This window comes from Lithobates pipiens, unplaced genomic scaffold, assembly GCF_037356315.1.
Source record: "Lithobates pipiens isolate NorthernLeopardFrog02 unplaced genomic scaffold, aLitPip1_a1.2 Scaffold_8, whole genome shotgun sequence".
NCBI lineage: Eukaryota > Metazoa > Chordata > Amphibia > Anura > Ranidae > Lithobates > Lithobates pipiens.
The window spans coordinates 85,681,477-85,702,332 of record NW_027507903.1 but is presented as its reverse complement, the minus strand read 5'-3'; the positions used below and the strand labels follow the sequence as shown (position 1 = coordinate 85,702,332).

General features: G+C 39.7%; 1 protein-coding gene across 1 annotated transcript in view; it reads right to left on the bottom strand.

Annotated features, from left to right (window-relative positions):
• The window catches only part of LOC143964479 (uncharacterized), a 231,965-nt gene that overhangs the window by 196,926 nt on the left and 14,183 nt on the right, over nt 1-20,856 (bottom strand). The window contains exons 2-3 of the mRNA XM_077474254.1: nt 4,640-5,316; nt 1,108-1,323 (exon numbers count right to left, since the gene is read on the bottom strand). Of these exons, the coding sequence (XP_077330380.1) occupies nt 1,108-1,323; nt 4,640-5,300 (877 nt within the window). The 5' untranslated portion in view covers nt 5,301-5,316. The remainder of the gene's footprint in view (nt 1-1,107; nt 1,324-4,639; nt 5,317-20,856) is intronic.

The window sequence follows — 20,856 nt, the reverse complement described above, 5'->3', positions numbered from 1 at the left end:
CGAGGCGGATGAATGGCATCTGAAATATACGTTATGCGATTTTTCATTCACACCTGGGTATTTTGAAGTCGTGGGCAGAATTGCGGAAATACTACCTGCGATTCAATATGCTTGGGTGTGAATGCAGCAGACAATGCAGTGACCATACCAATCACGTAATTTTACCATACTTATGTGAAATCAAAAGGAGTTGGCTGGTGATCGGGATGCATCACTGAAGCTGCTAGCAGGACGGCGATTGGAGAAGGTTTGATACCTGGGGATCTGCTTACCGCTGTGTGACCTGTTTCAGGTCGATTACATGAGGTGAGAGGCCATTTTTATCTGTGGTGGAGGGATCACTATCACCGGATCTTCTGTGTCTTATCACCGCACGCAATATGATTTGTGCTGTTACACCTACTAGGATTTCCTTATATTTAAAGGACTTTTTCTTACAAACTTTTTATGAAACTTTCTATGGATGTTTTCTGAATTGCGCTGCACTATTAAACTATTTATGTTCATTTCGGGTTTTTTTTTTAAAATTGACCTGGAGTGCTAGCTTGCTGTTTGTATAGTTTTGTCTTTTTGTGTCAGAGATGAATATTCCTTCATTATTTTGAAATCAAAAGGTGACTTTTGATTGCTTTCAGTATAAGTTGAATCAAACTAAAGAGTATCCTTTGAGAGTTTGAGTTTTCCCAAGTGAATGATGAGCAGCCCTTGTACAAATACATTAGAATAGGATTTTCTGTTTAGTTTTTCAAGCCAATGGCTGCCAAAGAATTGAATATAGTTTATATGCAAATAGCTACTGTATAAAAGAAAAAAAACTGAAAAAATAATTCTATTTTATTTATTTTTGAAATGACGACAGATTAGGTATAGAAATCCACAATCATTTCAATTTGTATCTGGAGGTTAGATGGTTTCAGCCAGCTCAAATGTATTTATTTCAGAACACACAATTCCATTTTTACTGGTAGTACATCACTTTAAAACCATAATATAAAACATTGTTTATCGTCCAGTTACTCAAGTAAAAGGAAAGAGCTATTTAATGGAAATATCGATTGATCTGGAAGACTGCTCTAATTAATATACGTAATGAATATGATACCTTACCATACATATCTGCTGCTTCTGCATGACTCCGGAGAGATTTTTCATATTGGTAAAGAGCATTGTCAACAGCTCCCAGGTTCTGCAGTAATACAGCCATTTTTCTTATAGAAAATTGTTTTCCGCTACACAGATTCAGACTTTCTGTAAAGCACTTTTCAGCTTCACTAAAACATTTCAATTCAGCATAATGAAGGCCAACATGGTTATAAAGTGTACCTAAAAACAGAAGGCAGAAAGAATAAAAGCATGTTCATGTGTATCAGGGCAGAACTTTGACTAGAATCAAAGTATGCTCACCATATCAGTGTCAATGCAGGGCCCATCGTTCACATAAAGTCTGTTTACTATACATATAAATGGCATTCTATTAAAAGCATATATATATATATATATATATATATATATATATATATATATATATATATATATATATATATATATATATATATATATATATATACACACTTAACATACACTCATGCTGCTTCCTGTAGTGGGGTGATGACATTGCTGCACTACTCCTCCATTCATAGCAATACTGTCAAACTCATGTTGGCTGTGTCTACTTGTTTGCAGGTGCAGCTAGCTTGACGACCAGTAGATGGCTCTGTTGTCATTATGGCATGGTAAGGGGGATATTGTACACAAATATTAACTCCCCTTTTAGAGAAACCCCTCTTGTGGTGATGTAATAGGTGAAGGTAGTGTCCATGTCCAAAGAAATACCAGCTATGAGTAGGACCCAGTGGAAAGGGGCATTTAGGAACAGGAAACCTCCATGTATTAATGTCGGCTATTTTAAAATTGTTTTTGCCAATGATTTTTAATTGGTTATATTTAATTAAGTTTGTGTAATGTGCAGAGTGGAGTGTTGAGGTTTGAATATATGCTTATATTTTTTTCAAGATTTTTTGTTAGAAACATGAGATAAAGAGGCTAAACCAGGTTTTTATTGTAGTTTATTCATATACCAAAGTTGCCAGATAACCTATTTGGAAATACTGCCCAAGAGTTTATATTTATTTTTCGTGCGTAAAATATATATTTTCTTGTATAAAAGAGGCACGGATGCCGTAATGTTACAAATCGCTTATGTGGCTTTATCTGAAATACGTTGCTCAGTTGTAGCATCAGATCCCTTTTCCAAAAAGGATTCTTAGGAATCAGAAAGAATTTAGAGAAAGTCAACTACACCTAAAATACAATTAAAATAAAGAGCTCAGATGACCTTGTTTATGTGGAAAGTTCTTACTGAAATTAATTTATTCACCTTCAGGAAAGGTAGATTAAGAATAATATAATCATTAAATGTAAAATATATAGTATATAACCCTATAGAACAGATTTATTAGAAAGCTACTTCTTCTCCATAGATAAAAGTACCCTTGCAGTAGTAAGATTAATCTCCATTTGCAATTTGGGTATAGCCCAGAGTTGCTGGCTCTTTCAGAAATAGATAGACAGCAAAAGGGAGTTGAAAGTTTTAATTAAAAAAGAACAAAAAACACAAATTGGTATGTTCACTTTCAAAAAAAATGTGGAGCTTTGATTCTGGGAAAGAAGCCTTCCTTGTGGTTTAGGAAGTTGTAAGAGTTTGTCCTTCTTTTTTTTTTTTATTTACTGTTTATAATCATTGGAGTGGAACGTTTAAGGTCTCTGCTCAGCTCTCTCTCATTAGTCCTTATATAGACCAGAGGATGTAAGAAAAGGCTCTGTCCCTAGTTATCAATCACTTTCTCCCTTTTCTGTGAAGTAAAAGAGATAGCAAATGGGAAGAGCTGGCTGACTTTATGAACAATAGAACTGTTTCTACTTCACATATTTATCAACGCTCTTAGAATTTGTATATACCGGAAATTATGTGGACACGTCCGTAAGAGCACATTTAAACATATCATGCTGTAATTGTTGTACTATGTATATTATATGCATATATGGGAAATGTTTGGCTAGTATGTTAATGCTGTATACATACGTAAAATATACATATGGGACTTTGCAGTTGGTACAATCCTGGGCACATGTGAGTCAATTGTACCAGAATAAATAAATCAGTTATGCCGTGTACACACTGTTGGACTTTCCGGCAGAAAAAGTCAGACGGAATCATTTCATGGATATTCCGATTGTGTGTGGGCTTCATCTGACTTTTTTTTTTCAAACATTCCAATGGACCTAGAAATAGAACATGTTTTAAATCTTTCCGACAGAATCAATTCCTATCGGGAAAGCCGTTCGTCTGTATGCTATTCCGACGGACCAAAAATGACGCAAGGGCAGCTATTGGCTACTGGCTATTGAACTTCCTTTTTCTAGTCCCATCGTACATCATCGTGCTCTAAAGGAACGGACTTTGGTGTGATCATGTGTAGGCAAGTCTGTTTCAGCGGAACTCCGTCGGGACTCCGTCGGAAAGACTGTCAGAGTTTATTCTGATGGAAAAACTGGTCATGTGTACGCGGCATTACTGTTCAGTTTTGTGCAGAAGAAAAAGTCAAATTCCAGAAAAAAAATCTTTTTGCTGAGCTTGGAAACGTTGTGCTGCAAACCATTACAAAGTTGGTAAATAGCAACTACAATAAGCCACCACAAAGTAGTTATAAACTTTTTAACTCCTGCTAGAGCAAACTGGTACACATTTTCTTGCCTTCTCTGCATCAATCTTCTCTGCCAATCCCTTCACTGGCTTCCCCTACCCCACTGTATAAAATTCAAAATACTAACCACAACATACAAGGTCATGCACAGCATCGTCACCCACCTCATCTGCAGATATCGCCCAAATTGTCCCCTCCTCTCAGGCCCCCCTGCTTTCTAGCTCCCTTGTTACTTCCTCTTATGCTAGCCTTCAGGACTTCTCCAGAGCCTCTTCCATCCTCTGGAACTCCCTGCCCCAGTATGTCCAATCAGCCCCTAACCTGTCCACCTTTAGGAAATCCCTGAAAACTCATTTATTCAGGGAAGCCTATCCTATACCCACCTAAGAACTGTACCCGAGCCACCCCCATCAAATCATCCCCCACAGCTATTAGCTTTTGTACCACCACCCCCTCCCTCTAGAATGTAAGCTCTACGAGCTGGGCCCTCCTGTCCCTTCTGTATTAAACTGTACTGTAATTGTGCTGTCCCCCTCTACATTGTAAAGCCCTGCATAAACTGTTGGCAATATGGACATGCCTGTTGAATGAGCATACATGGTGCAAATTCGTTCCTGCAACCATTGGTTCCCCAATCAACATAGACAGTGCTAACAGGGGAATCAGCAATTGTCTTCTTCTGGCAGGGGGAAGCAGTCCGATCAGCAGATTAATCAACTTAGTACATTCAGCTTGCCCATTAACGGTTCAAATCTTGGCTGGTTCCTGTTGAACCGGCCTAGATTCGAACTTTGTATGACCGGCCTATCTCTACCGATTGCTTTTGTGAAGATAATCTTTCAGAAGCCTTTTTATGTACAGCCCATGGCAGAATAATAATTAATTAACAGAATTTATAATTAATAATAATTAATAATTAGAAGGATGACACTTACCCAGGGTCTGTTTATCAGAAATTCCTTTAAATGACTGAACACACATATTTAGAGTCTGGAGAACGTCTGTCTTAGAGAATGCTTGGCTGTTTATCATGTATTTACTGGCTTCTCTCATGGCCATTGCAGCATCTTCCATCCTTTCATTTTTTAGATATGAATGTCCTGCAAGTTTGAAAGAATGAGCCGCAGAGGAAAGCTCTTCAACAGATGCAAAACAGTACCCTAGTTTGATTAGAGCATCTGCAATGCTGTTAATTTCTTCAGAACTGTATTGATTGATGGCTTTTTCATAAAACTTCACAGCTTTATCATACTCTTGCATCTTATCATAAGCCGCCGCTATGTTAAAAAACAGATCACCATCTTCTTCATCCTTGTCATGGTTTCTAGATTTCATTAAACATTTTAGGGCTTTTTTTGGTTTCCCAACGCATATGTATGCAGCCCCGAGATTGAACAAACATTTTTTTCGAATGTCTTCATTGGACAAGTTGGATGAAAGAATAAAGGCTTTCTTAAATAATTTTAGAGATTTGTTGATATCATCTTTTCCCATGAGTTCTTTTCCCTCTTTACACAATGTTTGTATTTTAGCATGGATGAGATGTTGTCTTGGGGACACAATTCTGGGTATATTTGAATCCTTGGAGGCAGCCATGATGAACTGACAATATCTGTGACAGCAAAATATAGAAATTAGGATAACTAAGTACAACAACTACACTATAATAATGCATGCACAAACTTACACACAGTTAACATTAATATTAGATAGCATTGACAATGGAAAATATAAAATATTGATCCTGTTTATTGTTCATTCAAAAATATGTGTGAACTATAAACAAAAAAAACCCACACAATGCTTATAGTAAATTGCAGCTGCTGTCTAATATTTCCAACAAGGTATTTTTAATATGTAACTATTTTCAGGCAGTTGGCCTGCACAGTTTAAAATTACTTTTTTTTTTAATCGTTTGGCATGTATACAATGTATTTGTGTTCAGATTGATATTTTACTAGCATGTTATCATTAATAAATATGACCATTTCTATAGCATTATACAACATTAAAATTAAATCCAGCTGATGATATTGTCTTTACCAACCAAATAGCATCTACCTTACCTGTAACATAGGCTATAAATGAAGATGAAGGCAGTGTCTGGTAAGTCATTACCCCCCCCCCCCCCCATGGATCCATTATCATAAAATATCTCTCATTCCAATACCAAAGAAATATCATGTAGATAAAATGATTATGTAGCACTCCCTAATCACCCCATGGGGTGCCGATTCCCCCTGCAATTCCTCCTGCTTCCTGGCACCCCTGTCTCCCCCCTGCAGTGCTGCCAGCTTCCCTCCTCTCCTCTCCCACTGGCTGCGGCAGGGGATTTTTCAGGATGGAGAGCAGGAGCAGGGGCCAGTAAATAATTCATTTACCGGTCCCTTTGTTTTTGGAATGTGAGTACTAATCTCTCATGTGTTCATTCTTAACTGAAGAATAGTAAACTGTGCTTCAGTTTGTGAATGAGCGGGAATGTTTGTGAATGAATGTTTACTAAGCATCAGTTTGTGAATGAACGGGAAGCTGCTCAGCACAGAGCACTTCCCATTTATTCACTGTCCAGTGCAGCTGAGGCTGCTGAGAAAGGGACTGGGGAATCTGTCCTCAGTCACTTTCTCTGTCTCAAATGGGAGACATCAAGGATCTATTTAGACCCTTGATATTTCACCAATGCCCCCCAACAAGGCTCCTAAAAACATTGTAAACAAATAAAAAAATAATATTGCAAAAAAATAAAACTTAAAAAACACAGTTGTAAAAAATAAAAATAAAAATAAAGATAAAAAACTACCCTACTAACACCAATCTCTGCTCTACTGACGCCATCCACTGCTCTAACAATTTACACACATGTGTGTTTGCACTCTGGGGTGCACACACTAATGCAATAGGCTGCGCACACCAATGTGTTAACGAGACTCAAAGAAAATCAGTCATATAATATTAGCTATTAATCTTTAATATCTGACCCTAAATACACAAGCTGTTTCATTTTAACATCTAAACACTCTTCTAAACGCTAGTATAAAGAACAGCAGCTTAACAGGATCTTGCAGCTGCTGCCCATTCCAATGTTTACTTCTTACCAGCCTGTATCTTTTTTTCCCTCCATGGGCACCTGAACAGTTGATCCACATAACCCTCTATGGGACCATCTCCTCCTGAGGTTATACAGTCTTGAAAGACAGCTCAAAAGAGGCCAGCGGACACGCCGGTTGGTTGCTAGGTCTCCTGGTGGGGCAGGAGAGCCCAAACAAGTTGCAGAAGGTGGCGGGAGGGGGGATTTCCCCTCCCGCTGCTTATAATAGCAGTTGAGTGGCTAGCAGCTGCAGCCCAGTATAGCCACTGAAAGTCCAGCGGCGCACAGGTACTTTGTTGGTCATTAAGTGGATGTACTATATCTCATTTTATTACAACTTCTGAAAAGGATCAACCAGGAGTTTTAGATAAGTATTATGGATCTATGTTTGAACTGGGGCCCAGCTACAAAAGATGGTAACCATAAAGACTATAGAAACCAAAGCCAAAAATTGTCCACTGCTCTACTATAAACAGAGCTAAACTATTTTTTTTTTTTACCTGAATTTTGGATATGGCAAAGGATTAGAACTTTTTTGGTGTCTGTGTCCTAATTAGGGAGATTTATTTTCACTCCTGGTTGTGTCTCCAAGGCAGAAAACAATGGGAACCCCCCCTATCATATCTAACACTATCCATCGCTAAAATCCTTATAAGAATCCACAACTATTGTTATCTACTTGATAAAGACACAAAAAGCTCTCTGTTTACTAAAGTCATTTTTTATACTTGATGATATAAAGACTAGTTATTACAACAGGATTGTTTTATTTTTATTGTGGTTTCTGAGCAATAAGAAATAGAACAACCGCAAGGCATATATTAGTTGTTTATCTTTGATTATGCTCTTGAAAACGAGAATATGACATGTAGAAAAAAATAATTTTGTATTAAAAGACTTGGCTGAGTGCAATGTGTGTACACTGACTGTTCTATAATAAAAAGTCTGCTGATTCCATTGTGACTGTGGCTTCAGCCACCCAGGGAGCTCATTAGCGCCTCATTAATTGTTTGATATTAACATACCACTTTTTACGGTGTTAACCCTAAAATCAACTCTTAACTGTTCACCGCTGACTGATGTTTTGAGCCGGTGATATCAGCTAAGTAAGTGGCTGCATAATTAACGTAATATAATTGATAAGAAAAATAAATATAAAAGCGACAACAGATTTCATTGTTCCCATATGACGAAATTTAATTTTGTATTAACATAAAACAAAGCACTTTAGTACTTCTGATGCATCTAGAATAGCTTATTGCAGCTCCATTTGCCTTTTAATGCCTTTTCCTTGCATTATGGGTTATCCCAAATGTATCATTTGGTTACTGGCTCATTTTGGCTCTGGTTAACCCAGCACCATGTGTAAGATATATGGAGGTGTTTAGTATTTTGATGATTCTGTAAATAGCTCTATTTTTACACTCATTTCATTTCAAACTACTTCCTGGAATGCAGGTGGGAAACAAATGCAACTACTGGAAAAGCTAACTGCTACAATAAAATGTACAGTGTAAATGTATTCTTTAAATACCATAGTAGTATATTCTAACTAGATAACATATTAGATCATATGTATATATTCTCTTTTTTTTTTTTTTTTTTTTTTATTGTTTATTTCTTTATTTGACATATTACAAGTCATAACAGACCAAGTTACAATATCAGTATATATTTTACAGTTTTGTTTCCTTATACCGCTAATACATCATATTCTCGTTTTCCTATTTATTTCAATTGATCCGTGCAAAACAACTTTTTATATTTTTCTCTTATTCTTACTTGCCACTATCATATATACTACCTAACCATCCTTTAGACACAAGTATTTACAAACATACACACAGACATAAACACAAAAAAACAAAAATAAATAAATAAATAAATAAAAAAATATAAAAAACACACGCACTCTCCGGGCGAAAAATCCATAGCGTAGTTTCCATAGTGAGTTATATATCACAAGCTAACAAAGGAGGAGAATGTTTATACCCACATCTTCCTTTGAATACTGCTTTTACTGTCCCACTCAAACAGAAAAAGAAAAACGATACTAACCACTCAATACAGACTCCCCCATTACCAATGAGGGTGGAGCTACCCGTGGATCCGATATCCATCGTTTCCATATTTTAATCCAGTTATTGGATTCTCCCCTATTGCAACCAATTTGTTGTTCTTTCAAGATGTTTTCATTTACCTGAAGACGCCAGTCCTCAAGTAAAGGTGCATTCGAAGATATCCACCTTAGAGCAATTAACTTACGTGCAATAAACAATAGTCTGGTAACTAATATCATCACCTCCCTGGGAAAGAAACCTTCCTCGTCCAAATATCCCAGTAGACATGTCATAGGGGTCCTGTCGATATGCGTATTACATATAGCATTGATTGTATTAACCACCTCTCGCCAATATCTAGCCACTTTTGGACAATTCCACATCATGTGTATTAAATCCGCTGGAGACTTTTGACATCTAGGACACTCTGGAGAATCGCGTCTGCCCCACTTAAATAATTTAACTGGTGTTCTATATACCCTATATATTATAAATAGTTGCGTCAGGCAATGAGCCGGTGATAATGATACTAGGGGTACCCTTCTCAAAATAATTTGCCAGTTTTCATCTGAGATGTCCCCTATGTCTCTCTCCCAGCCTGTTCTACCCGGGCTGACAACTTTATCCTGATATAGTCTCATCAATTGACCATATAAAGACGAGATCAAGCCCTTTTTTTCCTCCCCCGTTGCTAATGATGTTATAAGTGGGGTAGGTTTTATCACTATCTTTTCCCTTCTAAACTGAGTTTGAATCGCATGCCGTAATTGTAAATATTTATAGAAGTGACTAGAAGGCAGTTGAAAGGATTCTTGCAGGTCCTGAAAGGAGCGCAGAACATTATGTGTAAACATCTGTTCTATGTATTGGAGCCCCTTAGAGTGCCAGCTTTCAAATCCCTCCAATTTATATAATTCTTTGTATTGCCTATTCCCCCAAAGCGGGGAGTATTTTGAGACTCCTTCAAATTTCATTATACTCTTCATTTCCTTCCAGACTCTATTCATAAGTGTCGTTGTTAGACCCCTACCGGTGTTACCCAGGGCTCCGGATTCCAACTGAGCCACAAGATTATATCGAAAACTGTTATTTAACAGTAAAACCTGTATGGGGGTCTTCCCAATTACTTTCCCCCCAGCCTGCAAAATGCTGAAGCTGGGAGGCTATGAAGTAGAGTCTTGGCTGTGGTACCGCTAATCCACCCCAATCCCTTGCCCTCTGGAGAATTGATAACTTAATTCTCGGGGTTTTTCCTTTCCACAATAGCCTACGAAATATTGATTCTGTTTTTTTTAACCATTTTAAAGTTATCCATATCGGTGAATTATGGAGTATATATAACAATTGAGGGGTCCAGATCATTTTTATGAGATTTGCACGGCCTACCACCGATAATGGCAATTTGGTCCACGCCATGCTCTTAAGTTGAAATTTGTTAAGAATAGGTGACAAGTTATCCATTAAATAGTTTTCTATTCTAGAGTTTATAATTATTCCCAAGTATTTAAATGAGGACACTATTTTAACTTGAGGGGCCTCTTTTAACCTGGACAGACTAGGATTGTCTAAGGGAAGTAGTACGGATTTATCCCAATTAATAATGTAACCAGAAAACGATCCAAATTGTTTTATTAGTGACATTAAGGAGCTTAAAGGACCTTTTGTATCCCCAAGAAACAGTAATGCATCATCAGCATACAAGGAGATTTTTTCAATCCTCGTTCCTCTAATAAATCCGCAAATAGATTCTGCCTGTCGGACGGCCTCGGCCAGTGGTTCAAGGGCCAGTGCGAATAGTAAAGGAGACAGGGGACACCCCTGTCTTGTTCCTCTGTATAATGGGAAAAATTCTGAAACCGTGCCATTTATTTGCATACATGCCCTCGGAGTGGCATACAGCATCCTGATCCACCTTATAAACTTGTCCCCCAGGCCAAACAAACCCAACACCTCCCACAGATATGTCCACTCGACACTGTCGAAAGCTTTCGCAGCGTCGAGTGACAAAATCGCCCTTGTCCCAATATTATCAGTTGGTATTTGCATATTCAAATAAAGCCTCCTTATATTAATAGCTGTAGACCTTGTTGGGATAAAGCCACATTGGTCACGATGAATCAATCCCTGCATATGTCTACTTAGTCTTTTAGCCAGGACCCTGGCTAAAATCTTAGCGTCCGAGTTCAACAATGATATCGGGTGGTAGGATTCCGGAGCCAAAGGGTCCTTTCCCGGCTTTGCTAATACAATAATACAAGCATCCCTCATAGATTCAGGAAGCCTGAATGATTCCAAAGCCTGGTTAAGGACCTTCAATAATTCTGGAAGCAAAACCTCACCATATTGTTTATATACTTCTGAGGGTAACCCATCAATACCCGGGGCTTTATCATTTGGACTTTCTTCCACTGCCTTAATCAATTCCTCCAATGTCAGAGGAGCACCCAGTTCTTGTTTATCATTTTCAGAAAGAGAGGGGAGTTTTAAAGGTTCTAAAAATTCTCTAAGTCTTGTCTCGGAACAATTAACTTTATTTTGATATAAATTACTATAAAAATGAACAAAGGATCGCATTATTTCCTTCTGGTCATAAGTAATATCTCCCTCCACTGTACGAATAGCAGAAATAATTTTACAATCTTCTTGGGATTTAGCTATTACTGATAGCATTCTGCCTGATTTTTCCCCTTCTTCAAATCTGCGACATCTAGACAAAAAGTCAGACCGCGCAGCCTTTTTCATAGAAGTTTGTTTATATAATAATTGTGCATCCTTCCACACCCTACGATTAGAGGTAGTAGGACTCTGAATATACTGAACTTCTTTCTGCTGCGCCTCTGCTGCTAACAGCGATTCCCGTTCTCTACATGCTTTTTTGTAGACGCTTATGGCCTTAACCAATAATCCTCTCAAAAATGCCTTCATGGTGTCCCATACTACCTGAGGTGATGTTGAGTTATTATTAATTTGAAAAAATTCAACTAAGGCCAACCTCATTTCATCCCCCTGATGGGGAACTTTAAACCAGAAAGAAGGAACTCTCCAGTTAGACCTAATTTTAAGCTTTATTTTATCTACTGTTACTACTAACGGTGAATGATCTGATAAATCTCTCGTTAAATAATAAACATCAGAAACCCAAACAATAGCTGAGCCTGTTCCCAAGAACATATCTAACCTTGATAGGGTCTGAAAAGTACCAGAGCAACAAGAATATTCTTTAGAAGATGGATTCCTAAGCCGCCATATGTCATACAGTCCAAGCTCCTGAATATAATTGTAGAATGTAGTATTCACATTAGGGCCTGCTGGATATCTGTCCATGCTGGGATTACATACATTATTGAAATCCCCCATAATAAACATGGGGGTCCCTGGATTATCAGCCAATATCATCCCTATCTGTCGCATTACTTCACTGTTATATGGAGGAGGGATATAAATAGACCCCAAAATACATTGCGTAGAAAACAGTGTACATACCAGCAAAACAAACCTACCCTGTGGATCTATCCTTGCTTGCTTGCAGGAAAACTGGACCTTTGAGGAAATTAATATACTTGTTCCTCTTGCGTAAGCTGAATATACTGAATGGTATTGAGTGGTGTACTTTTTATTCTGTAATAAGCTAACAGTATCTTTAGTTAAATGTGTTTCCTGCAAGCAAACAATCAACGGGTCATGCTGGACCAGTTTATTGAACATAGCACGCTTTTTAATAGGGTTCTTAATCCCTCTAATATTCCATGACCATATTCTGATCTTATTATCCATTAATAATTATATATACACACACACATGACATGGTGCCCATATTGTCCACATGATCCCCAAAATACGGTAAACCATACAACAGTAAGTCATTATACGGTCTTCCTCCATTTGAAGAGTTACAGACCTGACCAGCCCAACATTCAGTTGATCTCTTAAGCGTATCGTACTGTAATAGACATAAACAAAATAATACAACAGCATCAAGCAGTAACATGTAAATTGTCGCCCATACACACACACATACACCCATACACACACAAAAAACAAAAAAGAAATAAAAAAAAATAAATAAAAAAAAGAAAAAAAAAAAACATTGTTTCCCGCAGGAAGGTGTATACAGGGGAGAAGAAAAAAATCCATCCAGGCTTGAGCCCTAATGAGGAGGAGTTCTTGTACTATTGCAAGTACAAAAGCAAAAGCAGGGGCTCCTGCCTAAAAAAAAATATACACATACATATATATACACATACATACACATATACACACATATATATATATATATATATATATATATACATACACACATATATATACATATAAAAGGGGAGGGATAAGGGAAGGAAGAGAAAAAGAAAAAAAAATGTTTTAGGTGGGCGCAAGGAAAGGACAAGGAAAGGAAGGGGCAGGGTTGGGGACAAGGAAGAGAGAAAAAAAAAAAAGAGATTAAAGGTTAGAAAACAAAACATTTTTGTCACTGTCCCCTTCCCCATATAGTACAGAGAAAAGTTCTTTTCCAAATCCCAGTCGCATTTCTTCACCTTCTATCGCATTTTTAACAAATTTTTAATTTTTAGTTTTTCATCATATTTTTAATCATTATCCTTTGAATTTATTCATAAAAAGTTCAGTTTCCTTGCACAACATCAGTGCTGTCAACAAGCGATGAAATATGTTGCTCATTTTTGTCAAGCCAAGATGCCGCTGCCTTAGAATTATCAAAAAAAAAAGTTTCTCCTCTAGCTATAATCCTTAATTTGGCAGGATAAAGCATGGAATATTGAACTTGAATATCACAAAGTCGCCTTTTAACATCTTTAAATTGAGCCCTTTGCTTTTGAACCTCAGCAGAATAGTCCGGAAAAAAAGAAATTCTAGACCCATTGACTTCGATGGTGCCCTTAATACGAGCCAGTGATAATATTTTGTCTCTGTCTCTGTAATGAAGCATTTTTAGGATAAACTGCCTTGGATATTTACCCGGGTGTATATATTAGGGATGAGCCGAACACCCCCCTGTTCGGTTCGCACCAGAACCTGCGAACAGACCTAAACTTCGTGTGAACTTTAGAACCCTATTAAAGTCTATGGGACTAAACGGAGACACTGCGGGGATCCCAGCGCTGACGTTTCTTATATTAGGAGGGCGGGGCCACCCGTCACCTGACCCCGCCCCTCTGACGCTGGAGAGGGAAGCCAGTGGTTCCGCAGTGACGTGTGGGTGACCCCGCCCCCTCTGATGTAACGCAAGTTTCCGTTACATCAGAGGGGGCGGGGTCACCCATACGTCACTGGGGAACCCCTGGCTCCCTTCACCAGCGTCAGAGGGGGCGGGGTCAGGTGACGGGTGGCCCCACCCTCCTAATATAAGAAACGTCAGCGCTGGGATCTCCGCAGTGTCTCCGTAGTGGAGACAGAAGACGGATGTATGGACAGCGCTGGACTGAGAGATCCCCCGTCGCTGAATATGATCATCCATCGCTGGACCCCGGAGATTCGTCGCTGGATAGCAAGAGTGGATTAGCACCGCTGGAATCTTTTTTTTATTTTTTTTATTTTTAATAAAGGAATTTTTCAAAAGTGTGTTTGTCTTATTTAACCATTTTTACACTTTCTTTGTGAAATGGTAGGGGTACTTTTGTACCCCCTTACCATTTCAAACATGGGGGGGGGGATCTGGGCTTCCAGATTCTGATAAGCCCCCCGCCCGCAGACCCTCACAACCACCGGCCAGGGTTGTGAGGATGAGGCCCCTGTCCTCATCAACATGGGGACAAGGTGCTTTGAGGGGTCAGAGACCCCCAAAGCATCCTCCCAATGTTGAGGGTATGTGGCCTGGTACGGTTCAGGAGGGAGGGTGGGCCGCTCTCTCGTCCCCCCCTCTTTTCCTGCGGCCTGCCAGGTTGCGTGCTCGGATAAAGGGTCTGATATGGATTTTTAGGGGGACCCCCACGTAAAAAAAATTTTTAATTTGATGCGGGGTTCCCCTTAATATCCATATCAGACCTGAAGGGTCTGGTATGGATATTTAGGGGGACCCCCACGTCAATTTTTTTTTTAAATTTGACAAGGGGTTCCCCTTAATATCCATGTCAGACCTGAAGGGCCTGGTAATTGAATTTAGGGGAACCCCCACGCTTTTTTTTTATCAATGAATGAATGAATTGTCGGCTAATACAGAGAACACTCATTGAGTGTTCTCTGTATTACGGGACCCGACAATATAGCCGCAAGTGATTTTAAAAGACTTTTTGTCCTGCACAAATGACACTTTGTGCAGGGACAGTTTTAAGCACCAGAAACATGCGCCCCTTCACAGGCATACTATAGATACCCCCCAGCTACGAAATTTAAAGGAATATTACACTTTTATTGTTTCACTTTAATCATTATTAAAATCACTGCTCCTGAAAAAACGGCCGTTTTTAAAACTTTTTTTTGCATTGATCCATGTCCCCTGGGGCAGGACCCGGGTCGCCAAACACTTTTTAGGATAGTAACCTGCATATTACCCTTTAAAATTAGCACATTAGATTTCTCCCATAGACTTGTATAGGGTGTTCCGGCTTTTCGAATTTGCTGCGAACAGCCCAAATTGTTCACTGTTTTCTGAACAGGCGAACAGGCAATGTTCGAGTTGAACATGAGTTCGACTCGAACTCGAAGCTCATCCCTAGTATATATATATGCGTTGTTAACATCACCTTCTGAGGATTTTTGTATATTGAGCTTAGATAAGTGGGAGAGGGACCTTGAACAAACTTTTACACCAGTCCAACGGCAGAAAATAATACATTTAACTTTTAAGTCATCTAGATGTACTAAGATACAGGAATTCAATTATAAAGTACTAACGCGTTGGTATTACACCCCTTCTCAAATGAATAAATTCTCTTCAGAAATGTTGGATAGGTGCTGGAGGGGGTGTAAGGAGAGAGGCACTATAGCTCGTATTTTCTGGTTTTGTCCAGTAATTAGACAGTTTTGGCAAGAAGTTCAGAGAATCTCTCAATTATTTACTGAATACCAGATCCTGGAAGACCCAGCTTTTTACTTATTACAATGCTCACAAATTCCATTAGAGAGATGCAAGAACTCAATGCTATGCCATTTGGTGAATGCAGCCAAAAGCTGCATCGCCATATGTTGGAAAGAGACAGGGACACCTCGAATCTCTAATTGGTTAAATAAAGTAAGAAGAATCGGGATCATGGAAAAATTGATCCCTATGTCTTTGGAGGAAAGGGAATGTTTATTGCAAGTTTGGGCTCCATTTACAATCAGATGAAGGGAAAAGGTTGATTGGAGAGGAACTAGAGGAATAGATTAGTTAGTAAGTGATTTGGCACTGGTTCCCCTGTCGACAGGGGCGACATATTTATACTTATTTATTTAATTTGGGATCCCCTTTTTTTTTTCTTTTCTCTCTCTCTCTCTCCCTCTCTTCTCAGTTCTATAAGTCCCACATGGGATCCAGGGCTTTGGAGCAGAGGGTTGTTGAGGGGAATTGTTATTGTAATATTCTTAGTTGTTTATAAAAAAACAGGCAGGAATACATCGTGTATCATTGGTTAAAATAATACGTTTTTGTTTTGAAAATTGATTTGATAAGTTGTCTTATGTAATTATTTTTAACCACTTCAGCCCTGGACCAATTTTCAGCCTAAGGACCAGAGGTCTTTTTACAATTTCACACTGCACTGCTTTAACTGGTAATTGCGCGGTCATGCAATGTTGTACCCAAACGAAATTTGAGTCCTTTTCTTCCCACAAATACAGCTTTCTTTTGATGGTATTTGATTGTCTCTGCGATTTTTATTTTTTGCGATATAAATGGAAAAAGACCGAAAAATTTTGAGAAAAAAAGATATTTTCTACTTTTTGTTATAAGAAAAATTGAATAAACTCAATTTTAGTCATACATGTAGGGCAAAATTTATTCAGCCACATGTCTTTAGTAAAAAAAATGTCAATAAGCGTATATTTATTGGTTTGCGCAAAAGTTATAGCGTCTACAAACTATAGAGTACATTTTCTGGAATTTACACAGCTTTTAATTTACGACTGCCTATCTCATTTCTTGAGGTGCTAAAATGGCAGGGCAGTACAAACCCCCCCCCCCAAATGACCCCATTTTGGAAAGTAGACACCCCAAGGAAATTGCTGAGGGGCATGTTGAGCCCATTGAATATTTTTTTTTGTCCCAAGTGATTGAATAATGACACAAGAAAAAAAAAAAAAGTTTACAAAAAGTTGTCACTAAATGATATATTGCTCACACATGCCATAGTTATATGTGGATTTGCACCCCAAAATATATTCCGCTGCTTCTCCTGAGTACGGGGATACCACATATGTGGGACTTTTTGTTAGTCTAGCCGCGTACGGCACCCCGAAAACCATTCACTGCCTTCAGGGTTTCTAAGGGTGCAAATTTTTGATTTCACTCCTCACTACCTATCACAGTTTCGAAGGCCATAAAATGCCAAAATAGCACAAAACCCCCCCAAATGACCCCATTTTGGAAAGTAGACACCCCAAGCTATTTACTGAGAGGCATGTTGAGTTCATGAAATATTTTATATTTTGCCACAAGTTGCAGGAATATTAAAATTTTTTATTTTTTTTGCACAAAGTTGTCACTAAATTATATATTGCTCACACATGCTATGAGCATAAGTCAAATTACACCCCAAAATAAATTCTGCTGCTTCTCCCGAGTATGGGGATACCACATGTGGGGGACTTTTTGGGAGCCTAGCCGCGTACGGGACCCCAAAATCTAAGCACTGCCTCCCGGATTTAAATATAAAACGCTACCAAAAAAAACTGTTAGCAATCGCAGGGATCAGGCCTGACTCTGCGATCGCTGCAGTTATGTGTTTAGTGTTTTGTAAGTGACAGTGATCGATCGATACTGCACTTGGGTGGGCTGGGCGGAGGGGCAAAACGCAGGTGCTAGCAGGTATCTGGGCTGATCCTGCTAACAATGCGTTTTTTTGGAACCCTAAACTGCTGGGAACGCTAGTATAGATCTGATCAGATCAGATATTGATCTGTTCAGATTCTATACCACTACGGGAGGTTTATGCTTTGTGCGTGGGTGTTAGCGGTACTGGCACTAACCTAGAGCTGCCTTGGGTGATGCAGACCCTGACCCTAAAACCTAATTGATATCACCTGCCGGGTGATCAGGGGGTTAAACCTTTATTGGGTAATAAATGGCGGGTGCCCTGATGCTATAAAAAGCAAACTAACCAAAGTCACCCGTAACACTTATACGATGATCACTGGTGAAAGGGTTAACTAGGGCAATCAGGGGGTTCAAATTTTTATTAGGTAGTATATGGGGGTCCCTGGCACTATATAAAAACCTGACGGGGAACCTAAATAACTAACTGGCTAACCAGCGTCACCAGTGACACTTATACGGCGATCGCTGGTAAAAGGGTTAACTAGGGGCAATCAGAGGGTTAAAACCATTATTGGGTAGTATATGGGGGTACCTAGCGCTATAAAAACCTGGCGGTGAACCTAAAAAAATAACTAGCTAACTAGCGGCATCAGTGACACTAATGCAGCGATCAGAAAAATGATCGCTTAGTGATACTGGCAAAGGGGGTGAAAGGGTTAACTAGGGACAATCAGGGGGTTAAAACCGTTATTGGGTAGTATATGGGGGTACCTAGCGCTATAAAAACCTGGCGGTGAACCTAAAAAAATAACTAGCTACTTAGTGGCACCAGTGACACTAATGCAGCGATCAGAAAAATGATCGCTTAGTGACACTGGCAAAAGGGGGTGAAAGGGTTAACTAGGGGCAATCAGGGGGTTAAAACCCTTATTGGGTAGTATATCGGAGTACCTAGCGCTATAAAAACCTGGCGGTGAACCTAAAAAAATAACTAGCTACCTAGCGACACTAATGCAGCGATCAGAAAAATTATCGCTTAGTGACACTGGCAAAAGGGGGTGAAAGGGTTAACTAGGGGCAATCAGGGGGTTAAATCCATTATTGGGTAGTATATCGGGGTACCTAGCGCTATAAAAACCTGGCGGTGAACCTAAAAAAATAACTAGCTACCTAGCGACACTAGCGACACTAATGCAGCGATCAGAAAAATGATCGCTTAGTGACACTGGCAAAAGGGGGTGAAAGGGTTAACTAGGGGCAATCAGCGGGTTAAAACCATTATTGGGTAGTATATTGAGGTACCTATCGCTATAAAAACCTGACGGTGAACATAAAAAAACTAGCTACCTAGCGACACTAGCGGCACTAATGCAGCGATCAGAAAAATTATCGCTTAGTGACACTGGCAAAAGGGGGTGAAAGGGTTAACTAGGGGCAATCAGCGGGTTAAAACCATTATTGGGTAGTATATTGAGGTACCTATCGCTATAAAAACCTGACGGTGAACATAAAAAAACTAGCTACCTAGCGACACTAGCGGCACTAATGCAGCGATCAGAAAAATTATCGCTTAGTGACACTGGCAAAAGGGGGTGAAAGGGTTAACTCTAGGGGCAATCAGGGGGTTAAACCTTTATTGGGGGGTGGTAGGGGGCTACCCTGGACCTAACACTAACTGCCCTGACAGTTTTTACTGCCACAACTGACACTGAATGCAGTGATCAGTAAATAAATGATCACTGCAATCAGTGACACTGTGACTGGGGGGGGGGGGGGTGACCGGGGGGGGGGTCGGGGGGGCGATCGGGGGGGTTGTGTGCCTGTGTGTGCCTATGTGTTAGTGTAGTGTTGGTGCACACTTACTGTGTCCTCTCCTCGTAGTCCGGTCAATAAGACCGCCCCGAGGAGAATGACATCACTTCCTCCCTGCCTGTGTTTACTATACACAGTGGGAGGAAGCTTCTCATTCGCCAGGAGCGATCGAGAGGGGGTGGCCAGAAACCAACAGCCATCCCCTCATCCTGGATCGCTCCTGCAGCGAAACGGACTGCCGCATCCAGCGGGAGGGGGTCTGATCGGACCCCCCACCCGCTGGAAGGCGAGCACGTACATGTACGTGCTTGTGCCTGTCGGTGCCATTGCACCGACGTACATTGCCATGCGGCGGTCCTTAAGTGGTTAATGATCTATGTCATGTATTCCTGCAGAGAAATAAAGTATTAAAAGAAAAAAAACATATTAGATCAAAGGAAATTATTTCACGGTAATGGGGTAATGGGTTGATATAAGGTAAGAGCTACATCTCCAAAGAAAAAATATCACCATATTTATAAATCAGTGTGAATCCCCCAGTGGACCTTGTGCATGGACACTTGGTCCCGTTCTGATCCATGGCCCAGTAGCTCAGCTAGCATGGTAAAAATTGTGCCTTCCTTCCTCCCAGGGCCAGATTAAATGTATCATGGGCCTGATGCTGAGGATTTTGTTGGGCCTTTTTATGGAAATAAATAAAATTAAAAATTCACACTGTATGTGCAAGAGAACCCATGTGAATGAGCCCTTAATGTTTTTAATTATTTATAAAAAAAATTAATTATTTTCTTCATTTATTATTATTTATTGGAGTTTTTTTATATTTTTTTCACAATACTTTTTGGGGAGAATGGAGCAGTGGAAGGTGTCAGTACTGCATACACAGGGGGGCCCAGAGCAGGGGGAATCTAATGAACAGTTTTGGGTGATCAGTACGGGGGGGGGGGTGCAATTACAAGCACCGATCTCCCTCTAGAGGAGGTGGAGTGGCTTTCAGCTGCTTCATGGAGAGTCATAGAGGGAGTGTTGATGGTGCTTGTGATTGCCCGACTTTCAGATTCCCCTTGCTGCAGAAGGTACCAGGAGCGTCTCATGCAGTGCAGTATCCAAATGGTCAGTCCGTCCCTGCTGGGCCTATATCAAGGTAGGGGTCTGGAGCTGCAGCTCCAATAGCCCCTACGTTAATCTGGCCCTGCTTCCTCCACTGTCCAACTGCACTGCTAGCAAGGAGATTGATAATTAGGTGACAGCACATACAGAGGAGAGGAGGTTTTCGGTTCAATTAGCACC